At 39.4% G+C, this 22,041-nt stretch overlaps 1 protein-coding gene across 5 annotated transcripts in view; it reads left to right on the forward strand.

Moving 5' to 3' along the window:
- The first annotated feature begins 1,994 nt into the window (after window positions 1-1,994).
- Window positions 1,995-22,041, forward strand: part of LOC113026928 (serine/threonine-protein kinase WNK1-like) — a 31,767-nt gene continuing 11,720 nt past the window's right edge. For 2 of the 5 annotated variants that reach the window (XM_080304794.1, XM_080304795.1), the window contains exons 1-5: window positions 2,505-2,657; window positions 3,862-5,116; window positions 17,797-17,969; window positions 18,554-18,774; window positions 20,460-20,617. In XM_080304794.1, coding sequence (XP_080160920.1) covers window positions 4,331-5,116; window positions 17,797-17,969; window positions 18,554-18,774; window positions 20,460-20,617 — 1,338 coding nt within the window. In that variant the 5' untranslated portion in view covers window positions 2,505-2,657; window positions 3,862-4,330. Of the gene's footprint in view, window positions 2,204-2,503; window positions 2,658-3,861; window positions 5,117-17,796; window positions 17,970-18,553; window positions 18,775-20,459; window positions 20,618-22,041 lie in introns of those variants that run through there. The other 3 variants (XM_080304792.1, XM_080304791.1, XM_080304793.1) reach the window with 3 other exon arrangements.

Raw genomic sequence — 22,041 nt, forward strand, 5'->3', positions numbered from 1 at the left:
CTGTGTACTAAAACATATTTTGGTCCATTGTTCCTTTGTGAGCCTTTCTATGGAAATGGAAATGGAAATTTCCATTTTTCTGTCCCTAACATTTACAGAAATATTGCACTCCACACATGCTTTGGGTGTTACAATTTATTTTTATGTTCAAATAAAATAATATGTTAATTGAACAATTACACCTTCTTGATCCATCAATTTATAGACATCCAAGCACTACAGGAGTTCTCATCCCCACGGTCAAGTACTGTCGATAAACACCGTGTTATTTTTACTAATTAATTAATTTTACAATTGTAAATGTGATAAACTACATTAGATTGTATGAAAAGGCTATTATTTTGAAAGAAAACACCACAGTGACTTCCTTTTACATATTTCCTAAAGCCTGATAAAGAATTGGTCATGATTGCTCAAGTTTGTAATAATTTTTCTATTTTATTTCACATATTTGACAAGGTAATAATTTTACATCCATTGAATTATGTTACACATCAGAGCTAAAATATAAAAGATTGCATCATACTTAATTACTCATTTCTAACTGTTTTTTTTTTTTTTTTTTCATTGTTATAGCAAATAAATGGTTGCACAAATGGACAAAAACACAGTTTTAACAAAGGTGAGTGAAAATAATAAAGATAATCTCCTGAAGTGTTGCATGATCATTGTTATTATTAGTCTGTCATTCTGTCTACAAGGCTGAAAAATCTGAGGGAAATAAATTCCTAAAAGGGTTTAAAACTGCCAAAAGATTAAGGTAACACATGTGACAAGAAGATAGTCTATATTTATCTCTAAAATACATGTATACAAAAGATATAACCAATCATTAATCTGTCATTTTTCTGGAGATCTAGGCCATCATCGATGACGTAACATATAATGAAATACAGAAATTGATGTGAAAAAAAAATCTAATTACAGATCAAAGAGATCAGGAAATTTCAAACAACATGCACAGTCATAAAAAATAAACTGTTTCCACAGACTTATTTGGACTAATTTCACTTTAGATCAATAGTATGCACCCTCACTGTGTAACTCTGTCAGTGTCAAGACTGTCTGATTTTGAATTTCAAAGTAAAGGCCTTCAGAGATGTCATATATGAGCTATCTTTGTATGAATTTAAAATGCTATTATAAGGAAACTTGCTATTTCCACAGACCGATTGTCAGATTGACCTGATATTAACTGTATAATAATGAGAGGATATGTACTGTGGCTCAAAATTGGAATTAAACATTGACAAGAGGATTTTTCTATATACTGGTGTTCTGAATGCAGGTTTTAAAAAAACCAACAACAACAAAAAACAAAACTCTAGTCAAGAACCGTGGGTAATCAAATTTCAAAGGACGATACTTTTGTCGTTCATTTCAGACTGACTTGACCCAGGTGGTAAACACTGTTGGGGTGTGCACTGTGGATCTAAAGTGAAATTATTATGTTAAAACAGCATATACTTTTCATATTTTATTATTTCTATTTAAATTTGGAATATATTTGTTTTAATAGTATTTTGTTTTTGTTTTCTAGATTTCATTTATGATTTACATATATCATTAATGACGGACTAAATGAGTAGATTGACTTGGAGATCCCTTTAATTTTGAAACCAGACCTTAGTTTCTCTTACCGTAATACCCATAACACAAAACAACGTGGGGGCTGGCTCAATCGTTTCAGTAAAATGATCCAGCTCATTAAATTCAAGGGTGCACATTAGTCCGCTTTATCTTCCCTCCATTTAACCTTTCAGAAATGGGCTCATTTATTGAGGGGCCCTCTGTGTAGTTGTCCATATTGACCTAAGTCTTTTTATTAATTTAAAATCATTAATTAATTTTGAATATGCTTATTACGTATGATTTTAAGGCTTATATCATTTAGTTTCATGGTAAAATCAAAAGCAAATGTAACAGCATCAAAGCCTATCAAAGCGATCGGTTTGTGAGCGTGTGTGTGTGTTATGGTTATGAGGTCATTCTCCGCCGGCGCAGGCGCTTTGTGCTGAAACCGTTTCTCTATCTAACTGCGCTGCTTATTTGAAAAGCGAGCCCCAATAATCGCAGCTTCGGTTCTCACACTGGGGAACGTATCTACCTGACATTTAGCTACACGTGTAATCTACCTGTGTTCTGTTTTTTTATCGCTGTGAGGACCGCTGAAACGCCACTGACCGTCACTTGTCTTATTGAGGTAGGTCGCTATCTGCCACCCGGCACAGCTCAACGTTAGCGCTTGGCGAGCTAACCTGCTAGCTACTAGCAATATTAAACTCACAAGCGCTAAGGAGTTAAACTCAGCTTATCATTATCAAACAGAAATTATTTTTTAAATAACGTAAGATAGTCTACCACTCAGCTATGGATATTTGACTTGAGTCAACAAATTCAAACAAACAAACAAAATAAAATCGCTAACTGCGTAATAACAACAACAAACAAGCGCTAATGTTATCAGATGGCGTTAAATTGAATGGAGCAGCCAGGAGGCGGGTCTAAGCGCGTTAGGCCACAAGAAAGACCCGCCTAGCTAGCTTTGAGTAGATGGGTAACAGTCATTGCTTTGGTAGCTGTTCAACCTATTACACCGGTCTAGCGCATCCGGTGTGATGTTAACCACTCGGGGATGGAAACGGGACCCGAATATGGTAAAGTTGCGAATTATAGCTTATTTTTAACGCTTACAGCGGCGTTAAAACGACGAGAGTGGTGCCAGTAATGTGAAATTGTAAATTATTAAAAGGGAATATATTTAAAGACGTGACGCGGAAATTGGTCACCGTCGGTTATCGGTTCCCTGTTAAGGATTAGCCAGCGCCAGCTAACTAGCTGTTTGCTAGCCGTACTCGTTAGCTCGCTAACAAAGAGCCTCTCCTCCTCCTCGCTTTGAACGAGAAAGTCGCTGTAGCTATTTCAAATTGATGTGCTGTCGCACATACGCAATGAGGACAGATGTGTGTGCATGAGAGGATTAAATTAACTCCGACTCATATTGTGTTAATTTGCGCAGCCGTTTGTTTTATTTTTCTGAATGTTATTACAGCCAACGTTATCCGGTTTAGTTCTGACATTATGGTTGCCTGGTCAGGTAATGGCTGCAGCCGTGGCAGGATAAAGATGAATAAGTAACAAAATTTTCAACGCAAGGTTGCATGATTAAAGCAGGAGAGGAATGCCAAGCTGCCACTGCTGTCATAAAATGCTAGATGGCCCCTGTCTTTTGCGGATACAGTAAAAATGTTTATGGCCTTATGCGGCTTTAAGAAGTGTATTATAAACTGCGTTAGCCTTTCTGACAATATTAATTGACATTAAAAATGCTAATAATATTTTTCGCTTATATTGAAAACATTGCTTGCATTTTGTAACAAATCTCAGGTGTAGAATCAAATGTCATTGTCGCCTCCCTTGTCATATAGTTAAAATGCTTAGTTTTGCTGTGCAGTAGTTATAGATAATAGCTTGTTTAGTTAACCTGTCAGTTGAATTGTATTTTAATGGAGCACAGCTGAACAATACCACTTTAAAGGGAAATTTGCCATGTGTCACATGTGCTAGGGTAAGACCGAAAATCTTTTGAGTGTAGATCTTATTTCTAAACCATAAATGATCTGGTGGTTAAGTGTATTGCACTGTAAATGAAGTCATGTTTTAATTCTTAGATTCTGGTCTATAAGCTGTACTTAGCACTAAAACAGAGTTGTTAAACTTTTGTTAAACTGTATACACTGTAAATTCTGTCTGCAAGACTAGATTAGACTAGATTTTCACAAGTCTTGTTGACATTTGACATAATTTTGGCTACTTTTCAAAACATGTCAGGAAGCTTTTGTTTTGTATTTTCTCTTGCAGTAATACTGGACTGGAACAAATTGAGACTGTCAGCTCATCCCGCCTTTGCCTGGACTGGGGAGTTTAGTGCCTGTGCCTGTTGTAGGCTGTGTGTGTTTGTTCCTCACCAGTGATTCCTTATGCTTGATCGAAGCTGCACCCTGTGTCGTACAGGATGGATGGTGTGGACTTAAAGAGACCTGTATATCAACATCAGCACTTTGTGTTCTGCTGCAGTGTTCAGTCCCTCTCCATTTGTAAGAGAACGCATCTCGTCTTACACCTTCAGTCCCCGAAATATATTTATAAAGATAGTCTTTGAGCAATAAAAAGGGAGAGCTGGAGATAGACATTGTAAATCTTTCTCTTTTTTTCCTTTTTGAAGCACAGCTAGATATTGCTTACATAAGCCAAAATGGCAAGCATGAAAATATCCTTATTTTAATTTTTCAGTTATCGTACCTCCTTAACTCTTAGTGTGGGTGGTGGGATGTCGGAAAAGCCAGACGACAAAATGGTGAAGTTCCTGGCTCCCCCTCAGAAAAGTGGAAATGCCCCTAGTTCTGGTTCAGATTCGATGGTTGGTGAGGGTCGGCCAGTGGAAGTGAGACGCCGGCATCACACCATGGAACGCGATCGATGTAACCCTGAACACCGTTTTCTACGTCGCAGTGTCATCAGTGATTCTAATGCCACAGCTTTGGCCCTTCCTTTACCCAGCAAGATCCCCATCCCTACGTCTCAGCTGGTTCAGCCACAGGAAGCAGTCCTCCAGCAGCAAAAGACTGCTGGTACTTACTCACCCAAGACTGAACCAAGTTTATCTCAAAATGAGAAGTCTGTGGATGATGGAAAAGAGGGAGAAGGAAAAGATATAGAAATAGCCAGGGTGGCTGTAGTGCCTTCACAGCAAGAGCCTGCTAGAGTGCGTGACATCTGTGATGGAGAGGCAGTAGTAGCAGCTCACACGACACCCAGCCTGGAAACAGAATTGCCAATTCAAGTTGAACCTGAAAGCGGCACTGAGGTGAAGGTACAACACGAGGAAGGAGAGGAGGCAGATAAGGACGCCAGAGCCCGAGCAGAGGCAGAGCAGCGGGAAGCTGAGAAAAAAGTCCAAGAAGACATCGAGGAGGCTGAAACCAAAGCAGTGGGCACATCACCTGATGGACGGTTCCTGAAGTTTGACATAGAAATTGGACGTGGCTCTTTCAAGACAGTCTACAAGGGCTTGGACACCGAGACCACTGTGGAGGTGGCTTGGTGTGAATTGCAGGTATGAAAACGATTGTATACAACGATTGTACTTTGTAACACACACATATTGCCTCATTTCCCCCCGCTTTTTTTTTTGTTTTTGTATTATTTTTTGTATGAGTCAAAATAATTTCCGTTCACCCTGTTACCTGAGCTGCAGCTACTATCATTTCCTTTCAACCAAGCATAGCCAGCATTTCCTGATTGTTTCGCTCTACATTTTTCATCAAAACAGCCAAAGAAAACTTCCCATTTCCTGATTTGACTTCACTCTAAGAGACTGGGAAGTTATTTGGTGCTATCAGTGCTTCTTTGATAAATGATTATTCCTTTATTCTTTGAACACAGGAAATTACCTTTTGACCAAATGTGTGCAGAATTGTTGTAGTCATGATAATGATTTTCCACACTTACTGTTCACACTGTTAGAGGATACTGCTAGAAAATCTAAATCTAGTTTCTGGTATCTAGTGTAGAAATATAGAAAATGCAACTGAGCAGATTCTTGAAACATCACTTTACTCCCAGATAATGGGACCTTTTGAAGCTTTGACTAAAATTACATAAAAGATTATAAATCTCAGAAATCCCATTACTACTACTGCTACTACTACTCGGCTAATAATGGCAACAGCAGGAATATTTAAGTTGACTTTATTAACATTCAGCGTTCTTAGTCACAGATCTGACCTTTGACCTACTTTTGAGTGGACTTGTTTTACCCCCCCCCTTTTTTTTTTTTTTTTTTGGCTTGTAAAAAATTTGTTCTGCTGTCTGTCCAGTTATAGCAACTATATAGCCCAGAGCAAAGTTTAACCTCATTCACCACATGAATGTTTGCTCTCACTGTCATGCTTTACCCTGCCATGAGAGCAGTAGGACTCACATGGCTGCGGAGAGAACCACAGTAACACATGCTCACTGGTTTCAGAACAATGTGAAGATTACGGGCAAGTTCCCCTCCCCCTCTCACACAATCTCACGCATGCTCAATGCATTCCTTTTTTGAATGCTTGCCTGAATGTAAAATGGGTCAAATTCCTCACTGAGGAATCTCCTGCAGGCTGACCTGCCAAGGCCTGCTTGTGAACCATCAGTCCACCTCCCACTCTCTTTCAGCTTTCTCACATTTTACTTTCCTAAATCTCAAATATCTTATGTATAATACTTGGGTGTTAGTGCAGTATAAGATGGGATACATTTTTAGTTGTGGTTTAAACTGCATTTAGTGGTGATTTTTTTTTTTTTTTTTTTTTTTTTTTTATTTAATTTGACCTCAAGACAGACTTCTTGCAGCCCCTGAACTTTCCACTAAGGTTGTTCATAGTAACATTTTTATTTTCTTCTTGAGCTCTCAGTTAGTATCACATCTGCAATTTGAGTGAACATAACATCTTACCCAGTAAATTTATGTTGAATTATTCAGAAGAGGGGGGGTTTCGGGGTCTGTCACTTCCCAAGCCAAATATGCAGATCCATCCGCTGTGGCGACCCTTTGGGAAATTAAGGGAGCAGCAAAAGCGTTTCCAAACAGCTGAGTTGTACTATTCTTGTTAAAGTCTCTTTCTGTCATTCTGCCTTTAGTTGAGCTAAATCTGCCACAACCTACTAAGAGAGAAGTCAGTTTGGGGTTTTAGAAAAGAGTGAAAGTGAACTGCTGCAATGGAAGGACAGAAACAAAAACCAGAACAAAGATACAGCTTCTAAAACAGAAAAAAAAAAAATCTTTTATCTCAATATGAGACTGAAGAAGTCACTTGGATGGGTGACGAAATATTTCTCCCACTGAAAATGCTATGTCCAGATGAACAGAATCAACCTTTTGGGTTTTATCGCAATACTTTTGCTTTCATTAGTAATGAAACCCATAAATGTAACTGAATTCTAGTTAGGTTTTTGTTCACTTGGCCCTCTTTGCTTTTTCCTTCCACTGCCACCTCAGAAGTTTCAGAGCTAGAAACTTCAGCTGTACATGAGAAGCTGAAATCCCCTTTACACGTCAGAGGTTTTTAATGTAGTCCCACGGTCATCCAGGTGTTAGCATGCCTTCAAGATGTACAGAGATGGTAACACTGGGTGGTATATGTTTACACACATTATTTTATTTAGATATGTTATCTTACCCTAGTTTCATTAGTCCAGTGTTAGGGGCATTTGATGATACTAGAGGTGCATATATTTAACGTAACAATTACAATGAGATTTAAGATTGAGTTGTTTAAGAAAGGAGTAGAGATCCAAGAAGTTAATTTAATTGGCGTCCTGCTAATACTTGAGTCATTGATGCACAATAAAGCTTGCAACATATTTGTTAAGAATTTGGCGTGCCAGCTATGAGCAATAGCGTATCTTGTGGCTGCTTGCTGGTGAAACGAGCCAGGCAGGTTTCCCCTTATAGGACCTTCAGTTTATCTCTAACATGATTAAAATGAAATGGTCACATTTGTAGTCCCATGCCTTAATGCTCTTTATATACACATACACACACAAATAAACATGTAAATCTTTTTTTTTAATTCATACATTTTTTTAGAGATTATGTAGATGTAAATAAACCTTAAATTCTTCTGCAGTTTGATTTCACTCTGACCAAAGGCAGCAATTGCAGGATATGCAGCAACTTTGCCTGAAAACTGTCTTTGAAATTTTAATGAAGTGGCCCTGGCTTTTTCAACCTATAAGGCAATCTGTGCTATAATTGACTGAGAATTTTTATTTGTTCACCTTTATTCACCCACTAATGAACCCCCACAGTTGTTTCACACTGCAGACATGTCTGAAGGATAAGTAGGTCACCCCAGAGAGGAAGTTGAGGAGGGACCAAAAATAAAAAAAGAAGAAATTAAGGAACCTCCCCCTTTGGCTCACTATTGCATTTTCAACTATTCAGTCTTCCAGTTGCTGCTTCCACGCCTCCTTCCTCTCAAATACAGATTGAAAGATGAGTAAGAATACTCCAGGCATCCTGTATAAACTATGGCAGCCCTCTGTCCAGCTGGCCGATGGCATCCGCTGGAAGTGACATGCTACAAGTATTTTAACAGAGACCTCATCACATTTCATGAATCAAGGTTTTCAGGTTTACTGTAAGAGTTTAATTTTCTAATTGTGACAAATTTGGATAGAAATGTCACTGAGGAAAGCATTAATGGGATTGCTCACTAAAAGCACAAGGTAGGCGGTAAACCCTATCTCAGCCTGAGGTCAAAGATTGGTGACACGAGGAACAACTATGTTGTACCAGTTTTACAAACAACAGTAGAACAGAAATACTTGGTGTGATACTGGTTCCCTTCTCACTCTTACTGTATAAAGGTCATGTCCTTTTTAGCTTGAGTCACTGATTTAGATTTTGAGAACACTATGGTAATTTCTAACCTTTATTCAGTCAGGGTCATGCAGAATATTTCTTCACAGAAAGAACATTTTTGGGTGGCTTTTTATTTAACCTGTAGGGAGCTGGTGAGGAAAAACTAACTTTGCAGTTGTTGTTTTTTTAATTGTATGGTTGGACTTTCACTCTTTGAATGCCATTCTGAACAAAAATTTTATTCCATAGGTTTCAAAGTGATACTATCAAACATATCAAATTTAAAAATACATTTAAAGCACCACATGCTTGAGTTTAGTTTGTAGAAAATAAAAGCAGCCACTGTAGTAGTATTGATCAGAAACATTTTAACAATATTCCCCACATGTTAAGGTTGTTTATTAATGGATGAAGGTTTTAAATACAGTTGCAAACTTAATGTTAAACTCTGCTTAAGTTTCAGATTTTAACAAATAAGAAGGAAGACAGATGACCTTTCAGTGGTTGTTTATCTATATAGTTTAAGAACTTTTTTTCTTTTTTGGGGTGGGGTGAGGGGTGATATACTCAGTAAGCACTGTATTGGTTTCTCTTCTAATTTGACTGGATATCTGTTTTTAATTCAAAGTCAATTAAAATGTGATAATAATACTATTAGATTGTGAAAGAGCCTGGATCTGGCAACTTTTTTTTTTCTTACTCCCTGATAATTTGCGTGGCAGTCACCGTGATCTTTGACCTCGATGTCATGTTACATTGTTAAGAGAACACCAAATATTTCCACAGATGCTGCATTTAATGCAACTAAATAGCAAACGGTGACACTTTTTAACATGGCTTTCAGCTGTTTGTCACATCTTAGCCAGAGGGCTCCATCTTGACCTTAGTGTCAGTGTTAGAGCCGAGATAGAGCCGATCCTCGGCATTATCGTTAGCATTTTTTCCTTTGTCTATTTTTAGGCCTGTTAGGTTATTTATACCGTCCTTTGCCTCGAAGCAGCATTTTCCACTCTGCTTTTGAGATACTGTAGTTAACTGTCCTTCACATTGCTTCAAACACCTTTTTTTAACACTTTATTTTTATTGGTAGTTTTGTATATTTTTTTACAAAACATTCAGACCCTTAACAAGTACAGAGCATCTAGGCTAGCAAAGACGCATTTAGAAGAAAGAAAAAAAAGACATCCATTTATGGTACAATCAAATCAAATAGGTGAATTACAGCAATTCAATGTTGAGATCGCTATATATTTCTCTATTAATACGACTGTAATTAATATCGTACAGTTGTGTCAGATCTCTAGGCAGAAACACTCCCAAATATTTGATAGCAGTTGCCTCCCAATTAAACTTGAATTTTGCCAGTAGTGTCTGGTCCGGAGAAAAATTAAATGACAGAACTTGAGTTTTTTTGACATTAAGGACATACCCTGAATACAGGCCATATGTTTCCAACATCCCCATTAACACTGGTATACCTGAGCTGGGATCCATGATTGTCACCAAGACATCATCTGCGTATAAACACACCTTGTACTCGTCCCCTCCTATTACAATCCCTTTCAACGATGTTTCCTGACGTATAGCCTGGGCTAGAGGTTCGATAAACAAGTTGAAGAGGTAGGGGCTTGCTGGACACCCCGTCTACATCCTCGTTCTAAAAAAATAGTATCGGAGAGGCTACCGTTAATTTTTATTCTGGCAGTAGGGAGAGAATAAAGAGCTTGGAAACATCTTATAAACTCGCTACAGAAACCAAATCTTTTCATCACTAGGAAGAGGAAGTCCCAATTCACTGAATCATATGCTTTTTCAGCATCTAAGCTAAGAATAATTGAGCTTTTTTTCTTATTATTAATGTGTTCGATGATGTGTAAAGCTCGTCTAATATTATCGTGGGTTTGTCTATTTTTCAAGAAACCCGTTTGGTCTTCATCAATCAAAGAAGGCATTACAGCATCCATTCTTCGCACCAAAATAGTTGTGTATAGTTTATAGTCTGAGTTCAGGACACTTATCGGCCTATAAGATTTGCAGTTTAGTCTATCCTGTCCCCCCTTTGGCAAAACCGATATGAAGGCCTCCTTCAAAGAGGGAGGTACCAGACCTCCTTTCAAAATGTAGTTAAAACTAGTTTCCAACAGGGGAAGAAGGCTTTCCCTCATGGTTTTGTACCATTCGGCAGGGAGCCCGTCGGTACCTGGTGATTTATTGGATTTAAGGCTGGAGATAGCTTTAATTATTTCTTCCCGAGATATTAAGGACGTTAACTTACTATTTGCTTCTCGACCAATCGTAGGCAGGTCTAAGGAATTCAAAAAGTCAGTCATCTTATTTACATCACCCTGAGTAGATTGACTATATAAGGATTTGTAATACTTTTCAAACGCTTTTTGAATTTTATCCAGGTCAGTTACAACATTGTTACCAACCGGGTCTCTAATCTTATAAATATTATTTTCAGCTTGCTGTTTTCTAATCCGCCACGCCAACCGCTTCGCCGCCTTAGGCCCCGCCTCATAATACCTCTGTTTCATGAACCTTATGTTTTTCTCTACTTCTTCGCTCAATATCTTATCTATCTCCTGCTTAATCTGTCTGATCTGATGGGTTACTGTAGTATTTTTATCCTTTAGACCTTACTGTTCCAAGGCCATTAATCTATTCTGCAGTTGTAACAATTCTTGTGACTTTTTCTTTTTAATCATGGTCGACCACGCAATTATTTTTCCTCTGAGGACAGCTTTGGCTGCATCCCATACAATACTGTGATTTGTCTCTCCATTATCATTGTCCTGCAGGTACAAGTTAAGATCGGCTGTCATTTGTTTCACAAAAGCGGGGTCATTTAACATACCGGTATTTAGTCTCCACAAAGGTGTCTTCCGTGTCCCGTCCAAATGTAACGTTATATAAATTCCACTGTGGTCAGAGACATCTCTTGGACCTATTCTGCAATCTTTTATCCTGTGTAAATCCCTATTAAACATAAAACAGTAATCTATCCTCGAATACACTGAGTGTCGAGCAGAGTAAAAAGTGAATCCTGACGCTGACCCATGGATAGATCGCCACACGTCAATAAGCCCTAATTCCGTTAACATTCCTTTAACCCGTTTCCCTCCAGACGTGCTTTTCCTGTCCCTATTATTTGAGTCTAATCTGGGATTTAACAGTAAATTAAAATCTCCTGCACAAATAAGAGTTCCCACCGTTTCCTTAGAGATCAAATCAAATATCTTCTTAAAGAAGCTTGCGTTGCTTCCTGGGGGTGCATAGACATTTAATAGTGTGACCGTCTTATTCTCTATTCTACCTTTTACTAAAACAAACCGACCTTCCTTATCACTTATAGTAGATATATGTTCAAATTTTATTTTATTTGAGATAAGGATAGCTACTCCTCGTTTTTTCCCGGCCCTATACGATGAATAAAATGTATGTCTGAAACCCATCTTTTTTTAATTTCTCATGTTCTGCATTAGTTTCTTGCCAATATGCCAAGTCTACTGTCTCCTTTTTCAATTTGGCAATTAATTTGCTTCTTTTAATAGGGCTATTCAGGCCATTTACATTTAGTGACAGCATTTTATAGAAATTATAAGCCATCAAGTGGATATGTGGAATACAACATAATCAACCCAGACCTCAGAACATCACAACCAGAACTCACTGAACAACAAACACACAAAACATTAACAGGAGCTTCCAATACAAAGGATATAACAGCATCCTTTGACATTGAGGGGACTGGCCACAGGGTGGGGCCCCTCATCCGACAAGAGGGGAGTGACCGACAAAAAAGCCAAAAAAGGGCAAAAAATAAACGAAACAGTCTCTTATCGCTACTAGACATAACGTGGTGGTTCTCTAACCATGTCCGTAGGCACCAACCTAAAGAAATATGAATTCTGAAGGATACGAAAGTCAGTGTTCCTGCGGTTAGATTATCAAAACTCTACCGCCAGCTATCTCACCGTTGTCCCGCCATCAGCTGTTCACTCGTCTGCTGACACTTTTTCTTGCTCCCTCCGGAATGCTTGGAGTTTTTCCCGCACGTGCTGCTGGAAGCCGCCCCCGCAGTGTGCTGTCTGCGTTTCCCAAGGAAGTAGCTGCTTTATCGTGTCCTCTGTCATCCTGTTGGTTTGGTTCCCCAAGGTGATCTTACCCACGGCTATTCCCCGCTTTCTTAAATCCTCGGCAGCTTGGCTCGCGGTATTATATAGGACATTGCCTGACGCATAAAACACTCGCATCTTACTTAGTGGTGTCTGGAAACGTTGTCCTTCAAAGCCTTCTTAACTGGGATATATTCCTGTCTCCTTTTCTGCACTTCCAGGGAGTAGTCATGATCGAAATACACCCGTTTGTTTTGGATATGTACCCCTTTGTTCCACGCCGTGCGGAGAATCTCTTCTTTAACAGAGAACCGGAGGAAGCGCACTATTATTGAGCGTGGTGGGGCGTTCGGGGGTGGTTTCGGTCCCAACGCGCGGTGTGCGCGCTCAATGCCGAGAGCACGGTCCGGGCCGAAATCTTCGCCTAGGTGGTCTTTGATCAGATTTTCAACAAAGGTAGTCACCGACGAGCCCTCCGAGTTTTCCGGTACGCCGTAGATCCGGATGTTTTTGCGCCTAGTGCGGCCCTCCATATCGGACACCTTTTCCTGAAGCGCCCGTTGATTTTCCAACAGCTGCACAAGTGTATCCCTAACACCAATGTCCCAGTGTTCCGAGTCAGCCATGTTGTCCTCGACGTGCTTTAGCCGACCAGTCATCTCCTCCACCTGATCCGCCATCTCGTGTAATCTTTGATTCAATTCCTTAGAGAGTTCGGCCATTTGCTTCTTTACATCCTCCCGAAATTCCGTACCGAATGCTTTGAAGTCACTCTTCAATTCGGTTCGCAATGTAGCCATTTCGGCCACCAGTACGCTACTCACAGCATCCCGAAGCCAACCCAGACCTTCACCTCGGTCGCCATCTTGTCCCGATGCGAGGCTTGCCTCACTAGCCGCGGCGTCCTTCTCCATTTCACAGTCAAGAATGTTTCGTAGCCCGTATCCTCCCTTTTTAGATTTATCCCCACTCATTCTTGAGTCGAAAAATGGCAATGTAGCCCTAATACAGCTCTCGAGTCCAGGGAAACACACGGTTGGTGCCGGAGGTCACTCTCTATGCGGCCATGCGGTGCTACGAGCCACCGGAAGTCCCCCGCTATTTGTCTTTTCAAATTATCCTGGACTTCTTTCAGCTCAGCGACAATGTTAGCTTCAATTGCCTCCATAGCTCCGTGTAGCTTTAGCTTGCTAGCACCGGCAACTTCTTTCGGTGAAAAAACTCCTTCCTCCGCACTTTCTTGCCGAATTCCTCTTCTTTCTCTTGTTACCCCCTGGCATACAACTATGAATATTCTTAGTTGTGTTATAACATGTCAATTTTCAAGGGGTAACCAGACCGCCCAGGAGCTGAAAGATTATGCTGCAACCAGTTTCCTCACCATCCGGAAGTCCGCTTCAAACACCTTTAAACTAAAATCATCACTCAACATAGTGTTATTCTTCCATAAGTCTCAGAAGATACATTTATGCATATTCAGTAATCAGTTGAAAGAGCTATGTTGTGCTATTACTGTGATAAAACTGATTAGGTACAAGTAGAATAAAAGGGTCAGTAACTACATCCAGAATAATTAAACATACTAGGAATGGTTATTCTGGAAGACATTGATATTTTAGTATAGTTTATGTTGGTCATTTTAGTTTTTCCATTGTTTTCAGTTTTTCTTGATGGGTTATTACTGTTTGGAAAGTCCCTGTCTGATATCGCTGCTGTTTTCTTTATCTAGTCAGTCACTAATTTTGACCCAAGAATATTTATTTTATTTAATTTGTAAATATCCTAAAGGCAACTAAATATAAGGGGAGAAATGCGTTGTTTAAAGTTCCTATTGACACAAAGTCACTTAAAAATGAAAGAGTTATTTTGACACCATTTCAGTTGACCTCACTGCACGGGATTTCTGGAGACAGTTGGGTACTTTCCCAGTGACAGTATAAGCAAGACATGACACAGACCAGAGAGCTCTTTAAAGTAACAGTCAAAAGAGGGTGTGATGTGTTGTCGTCCCTTTTTCGTTTAACTTTCATTGACAAAGCAAGGGAAAGGCGTGCCTGGAGTATGTGGAAGATCTTCATGTCCCTGACCATGTTGCACAGCCCCACTGCTGAGGGTCTTGTACCACCAAATTCTCTGGTGGGAACCTGTGATAAATAATTCTCAAGCTGAAGGAACATGTCGAATCAGCTTGGTTACCTTGTACCTCTCTGAAATCAGCTCACGGATAATAGCGGACCAAACGGAATGTAGCTTTGGCAGCTGTAGAAGCAAAAATGGGAATTCAAAAATTGAATTCAGCAAGGACATAAAGGATGGCTTTCACTCAGTGTTGGCAGAAATTCTGGCAAAACCCAAACACTTCAGAAAGGGGAAGCAGTGCTTTGTACACAGTGCATGCAGTGGAGATTGAGTGCTTCACGCTTCACCTGGACACAATTTGGGGTGTATAGGACATGCTAGAGTGGGGATTTCTATAGACCGATCAATTTTGTGCGTCTATAAAGTGAGCTAGGGGGATTTCAAGCAAGTTAAATTTGATCTTAACTGCAAACTATTCTGTTCTTAAAAGATTGCACCCCACCCAAACTGCTCTCAAATTACTGTGCACAGTTGTGGCAGGCTTGTAGCATGCTGGCTCCAGACTGGACCTTGTTTTTGCCTATTTGTTTTAAGGAGTTTCATGTGGCCCTTTTGAAGGCAGTATTAGACTTTGGCTTTGTCTTTTTATTCAGTTTGTACATCAGCATGTCATGGCCTTTACCTGCCCACCACCTACTGATGCCAACCTTTTTTTTTTTTTCATTCTTTTTTTTTAATTTAAAAAAAAAAAGTTAAATGATAAATGATGGCCTATAGTAAAATCAAAGTAAGTTAAATATAAATATAATGTACATAGAGAGAGTGCTGCATAAACAAAACAAAAGTACCTCAGTAAAGTCTGGACGTTTTAGGGCTAGATCAGATGATCCTGAACTCCTCCCTGGTCCTAGTGATGTTCCATAGTGATGGTCGTAGTAGATGGCTGCCCCCTCCCTGAGCCTGGTTCTGCTAAAGGGTTCTTCCTGTTAAAGAGGAGTTTTTCCCTCCCCACCGTCACCAAGTGCTTGGTCATAAGGGGTTGCCTAGGGGTTTTCTTTTTATTATTGTAGGGTCTTTACCCTACAATATAGGATGTTTTGAGACAACTTGTTGTCACTTAGTGTTTTCTCTGGGCTGGAATGGTGATCACTCCTTCAGAGGCATAGGCTGCTAAGCCTGTACCAGAGGGGTGGTTTTGTACCTACAATGCAAATGCTTGTATTCATACAAAGGTTTCATATTTGGGCGGGTGGAGGTTTGGGTGTTGCTCTGAGGCTGTGAATACTGCTGTTGATGTTTTGCATGACTGTTTTGACAGAGGGAAAATTACTGTCCAGCTAGATAAATGGATAAATCCTCTGGAAAGTAGGTCATTAGGTCCAGTTGCAGTTTCAGTTGGTGGAACCTTAATTCTTCCATCTTCTGTCACTGGTGTTTCCTTTCAGTGATTCCAGATTTATTGTCCTTCCTTACTCCTTATTGTTGCTCCTCAAATGTTTTTTTCCCTCAGTTTATCAATTTGTTTCCCTCAGACATTACGCAAACATCCAAGATATCTCCCGTTAAGGCTTTTTGGTCAGTTATGTTTTTGTTCAAGTGATGTCAGTTACTGGAACATTTTTGCTATCACATACTTGCAGTCAAGAGCTCACACTGCACTAAAACAATGGGCTGAATTTCCTGGACAGCCTGGCCTATGGCCAGTTTTACCAGGCTTGTTTAACTTCTATGGGTTTACTGCTCTGTAGTCATACAGCCTATAAATGTAGGTCATGCTAGCAATTGACAGGAAACTAGAGTTTTTTACCCTGCAACATTTTTGTTAATACCCAGAAACTACAGGAGGATTTAATGTCATTCCTTCTGCATGCATCAGTCAGTTGATGGAATTTTAAGTCACACTTGACCAACAATGCTATCAGGTGTACATACATACTGCTATGATTCATTTACAGTTCATCAGCTGCCAGACACTTGACTCTTTGCTGAGAATACAGTGTCAGCCTCAGTTGCGCAATTGGCTCTATATATTCGTTGTTTATCTGTGATTGTTCACGTTTTAAATTGTCTTACTGACTAAATTACCATAGTTACTCTCATCTTTGGATGTGTGGCAGTGAAAATCTGAAACCATAACATGGAATCATGTATATTGATCGTGTTAATACGATTTGATAGTGGTGGAATAGGGGTTTTCTTGCTCAAAAAAAGATGACTCTGCACATGAGTACAGATCGTTTTCTTATACTTGACGTAATGTTTTGGGTTTGTTTGTTTTTTAAATTTCCCTGTTATTTTGGGCCATTCAATTAATGTAACAGGAGCCCTGGGCTAAAGTAAATTAAATGCCACTATCTGTCTTAAATCTTTAGTTACAAGGTTTTTACTTTAACTGTGTATTTTTAAAGTATATTTTTAAAAAAAAATTTTAGCCAAGCTTGATGCATTATTTCTTTGACATGATTGTCTTCATTGTGCTGATATCCCATATTTCTTACTGAGCACTGGCTCTTCTAGCATTTTGTTTTTCTTTACCCAAGGGCAAACAGAGTTGGGTGCGTTTTTTTTAGTATGCAGTCATCTTCAATAGAAAACAGGCAGCCACATTCCTATATCCTACTGTATTTTTCCTTTTAGAAGAAGAATGTATACTTTATTGATCCCCTTGGGGAAATTCCTCTCTGCATTTAACCCATTCACTCAGTGAAGCAGTGGGCAGCCATTGGGCGCCCGGGGAGCAGTGTGTAGGGACAGTACCTTGCTCAGGGGTACCGCAGGGTAGCCGTTCAGTGGATTTGAACCACCGACCTTCCGATCATGGGGCCACCACTCTACCTACTGAGCTATCCCTGCCCCTCTTTTATCAAAGCATATGTGAAATTTTTGAAAAACTAAAAGCATCTTGAAAACCTTTTCTTAGTTAAACTGCTAGTGGATTAAGAAATACTTTGTATGAATGTGTCTTTGTAGGTTTTCATTCATCCAGCTTAGAAGCTCCAAGCCCCTTAGCCTTTGTAGGAATGGGTGAATTCAGATACTAAAGAACAGATGTAGAGTTCAGGTGTTCCTAATGATAATTTTTTTTATTACCACACTGTACATTGTACCTTTTTATTATTCCGAATTACATGTGCATCTGTATAAATGGTGCTGCACTCACTGAGTGAAATCTTCCTTTTTCATCCCTTGTAGGATCGTAAGCTTTCGAAGTCGGAACGGCAGCGTTTTAAGGAGGAGGCTGGCATGTTAAAGGGACTACAACATCCCAACATTGTTCGCTTTTACGACTCCTGGGAAGGACCCTCCAAAGGCAGGAAGTGCATTGTGTTGGTCACAGAGCTCATGACTTCTGGGACACTCAAAACGTGAGTTACGGTGGCAGGGGATTTGTAGATGCAGGGCATATTCAGTATACACACTGTAATAGGATGGGTTCATCTTGTTTTGACTTACAGTTGATGTACAGATGTAAAAGTTCAGATGTAAAAAGCAAAACAAAAAAACCTCAAAACCATAATCTTAAAGTGGACTCTGAAGTTGATGTGGAGCCAGTGCAAGTGACATAGAACTTAGAAGACTTAGTTAGAAGCCTTGCAGTTGCATTCTGAACAACTTGCAGCTGAACACACATGATTGGTAGTTGACACTGAAGTATTAAATTGTTATATATTCATAAATTTTAACTTGGCTGGTCCGCATGTCAGTGTTAGCTTTTTAACTACTAGAAGTTAGCCGATAACCACAGAAGCAATGTAGTTAGCAGCTGATACATTAATGTGAAAACATGATCAGTCCAGCATGTGTGTAACATTAACAGACTGTTAATTTCACAGGATAACCAATTCTTTTTTATTAAAGTGTTTTTTCTCTCAAGAAAAAGCCCAATGTTTAAGCTGAAAGTATAGAAAGTATTTTACCCTAGTGAATAATATGATCTGCTTTCCTGTAGATATCTGAAGCGGTTCAAGGTGATGAAAATTAAAGTGCTGCGGAGCTGGTGTAGACAAATCCTGAAGGGCCTCCACTTTCTTCACACTCGGGCTCCTCCAATCATCCACAGAGACCTTAAATGTGACAACATTTTCATCACAGGCCCCACAGGGTCTGTCAAGATTGGAGATTTGGGACTGGCCACTCTCAAACGCGCATCCTTTGCCAAAAGTGTTATAGGTACGAATCCAGTGGGTTTTCTGTTTTCTGTCCTGCAATGGGACAGTACCTTTTCTGGGGCCATGATAACATGTTTTATGGAAAATTATGGTGTGTAGATAAGAGATTGTTTTTCTGACGATGTGGTTCAAAAACAGACCACAGCGTTTCAGCTGTCTCTCAAACCACAGCTCAAAAGGAGGCCAAATACTGTGGTAATCTTAGGAAGATAACCACAAGGTTTTCTCTCTCTGCACTCATACAGTAACTAATCAAGTTTGGTCTTTGTACAGAGTATTTCTGTTCTATGTTTCTCCACAAAGAGAGAGTTTTTTTTTTTTTCCCAGGCATCTACTGAATGTAAGTAGCGCCTAACATTTCTACTACTGTTAAATATTAATATTATGGTAGTTGTCGTGCCTTCTTGCAGGCTAACCTGGCCATGGCAAAAGGTATGGCCTTTGCTCCTGTCTTAGACTGGTCTTTGTTCTGTGGTTTGGAAATATGTGGTCTGTTTGCCAGTTTTACCAATGATGTTTAACATCTCTTTCTATGGGTTTGCCTCAACAGGTTTTTTATTTTTATTTTTATTTTTTTGGTGTTTGTCTCTTGATGTTTTTGAAAATATTTGCAGGACTGCAGAATCTTTTTGCTCCATCTTTGTGTCCAGGGAGCTCTCCCCACTTTCTCTCTGTCAGCGTTTTGCAGTTTGTTTGTTTTTTGTTTTGTTTTGTTTTGTTTTGTTTTGTTTTCTTTTCTTTTGTTTTCTTTCTTTTCTTTTTCTTTTCCCTTTCACAGTCTTGGGTATGCTTTTAAAATGTAGGCTCTAGCCTCAGCTGTGCCCCATTCTGCTGTTTGGAATGAATAGGGTACTGCTGTTCATTGAGTAAGTATGATCTTTTATGGGCCTGGTAAGTCTGACAGTGTGCTGTCATACGCATCAATATCAGAAAAATACATTCAAATAACCAAATGAGTTTTTCTGTGTAAGACCTGAGATTGAATATAAAATAATCTACTAATATAAAAAGGCTTATGTGCACGGACACACTGTTGAGCACTGTTACTAGCTATGGGATCTGCTTCTCTCAGCCTTGACCATAACACTTTCTTCCTGCAGGGGAGGATGAAATGGTAAGTCAGACATCGAAAGGTGGGTGTACTATAAAAGGGAATGTTATTGTGGCTGTAAGGTAAGGTCTTGACAAAAGTTATTTCCATAGCTAGTCCTGTTTACATTACAGGGTCAATTGGCATTACTGTGAACAAATTCCACTTCGGCATGGGTATTATTCCTGAGTGGTTCATTTTAGAGGTAATATTTGAATGGTGCAATGTTATTTATTCAGGCTAACCAGTGTGTCCTGCACATTGGTTATCTCAGCTACACGTGTATATCCCATCATGTTAAGGTCTTACACAGACAAACACGTGCCTTCTTCTCAACAGTCTAACTGAGCCCAGCTTCTCCCTCCTTTTTTGTTTTCTCTCTTTTTTGCTTTCCTCCCCCTTTTTTCTTTTTTCTTTTTCCTCTTTCTTCCAACTTTCATCTCACAGGTTCTACTCCAGGGGATTTCAACAGGCTGGTCAATCTTCTCATCCTCCTCTTCCTCAACCCCTCATGGGTTAGAGGAGCAGAGGAGCAATGGGTTGTGAGAAGCCCACTCAATCAGTAAGGGAGTTCTGAATAGTTGTTTTGATTTAAGGTACCCCTGAGTTCATGGCGCCTGAGATGTATGAGGAGAAGTACGACGAGTCAGTGGATGTGTATGCCTTTGGAATGTGCATGCTGGAGATGGCCACCTCAGAGTACCCTTACTCAGAGTGCCAGAATGCTGCACAGATCTACCGCAGAGTTACCAGCGTAAGTCGTCTTTTCAACCCTCCAGTCACCCCTCTGCCCTGCGTTCACCTCTTCCTGTGTGCCAAGAAGGCTAATGTCCACTTCTGGAATCATTTCATGTTCCTGCTGACATGTCTTTAGTTTGCATTACTTTTATTTCTTCTGCTCTGATAATACTATTTATCTTCTTATTCTGTTTGAAGAACCTACAAGTTTAAAAAGAACAGAAGCTATTAATCCTAATAATCCTCCCTTGTCTTCCTTCTTTCCTGTATGTTAATTAAGCCATTAGAGTTGACTAATATAACACTAAACAAGTTCAGACCTGCTGTTTTCTGAATAACCAGCATGAGTCTTGTATGATCCCAGAGGGGCAGTGACTGTAAAAGGAAAAACACATTTTGTTTATTCATACGGATCATACTAATAGATGGCAATCCGCAGTCACCTATGGTTCATTTTCATGCAATCACTGGACACTTGGAGATAAAGCAGTTGAACTCACTCTGAGAGTGCTAGCTATAAAATTTCTTTTGAAGTCTATAGCAATACCTTCAGTTTATCATTAACCACAAAATAAAAATGGTCTTTCCACTCCATTGAACAGAGCATGTTCTTTGACATTTACCCCTGTGCTACGCTGAGTCATTGGAGTTATAAAAGCTTTTAAGGATGTAGTGTCACATGCTCTGGCTGTATTGTTAACTGCAGGAAAAATTGACTTTTTTCTTTCTTTTTTTTTCTGGCTTTTAACTCAACTGCTCAGTTCAGTCTTAAATTTTCCGGCACTTTCATTTGTCATGGCTTCAATTCATCGCCTCTCACCAGCCGTCCATTACTTTCTTATGCACTGTTTCTTCCAACCACTTATATTTCCCCTTCCACTCAAACGTGCATCTTGGTCAGTACCCCCTATTTTTGATGTTTGACCTTTTCTGAACATAGTAAAGTATCTGCATGTTCATGCTCTTCTTTAAAAAGGAAAAGGTTTCTCTGAGCTCAGCTAAATTCAGAGCTTAAAGGCAAGTGAGTCTGCAGGCTAGCAGTATGACATTAGAAATATTTTAAAAGCTATTGCTTGCCCAGTAGGCATTTTGCACCAGTGTTGAGATTGTACACCTACGTTGCATATAATACTAAGTTTATTGTTTTTAAGGCACAAATGGAATGTGGGAAGTATAACTTGTAAAACTTAAATTTATCAATGAGGAAGGATTGGATGACATTTAAAGAATTTTTTTTAAAATAAATTTTGAAATGGAAAAAAGAAAACAAAAGACGCATTATTAAAAGCTGTTGAAAATTCCAAACGGGGTTCTTTTAACTTTCCAGGCAGAAAGAATTTCTTTCTCTTCACATTCTTTGTCAAAAGTGAAAGGGGAAGTTGGGTTAAGATGTTTGTCACTTCAAATGCCAACTGTTTTTGGTAGTGATATCAGGTCTCT

Source organism: Astatotilapia calliptera, chromosome 7 (genome assembly GCF_964374335.1).
Source record: "Astatotilapia calliptera chromosome 7, fAstCal68.1, whole genome shotgun sequence".
Lineage (NCBI taxonomy): Eukaryota > Metazoa > Chordata > Actinopteri > Cichliformes > Cichlidae > Astatotilapia > Astatotilapia calliptera.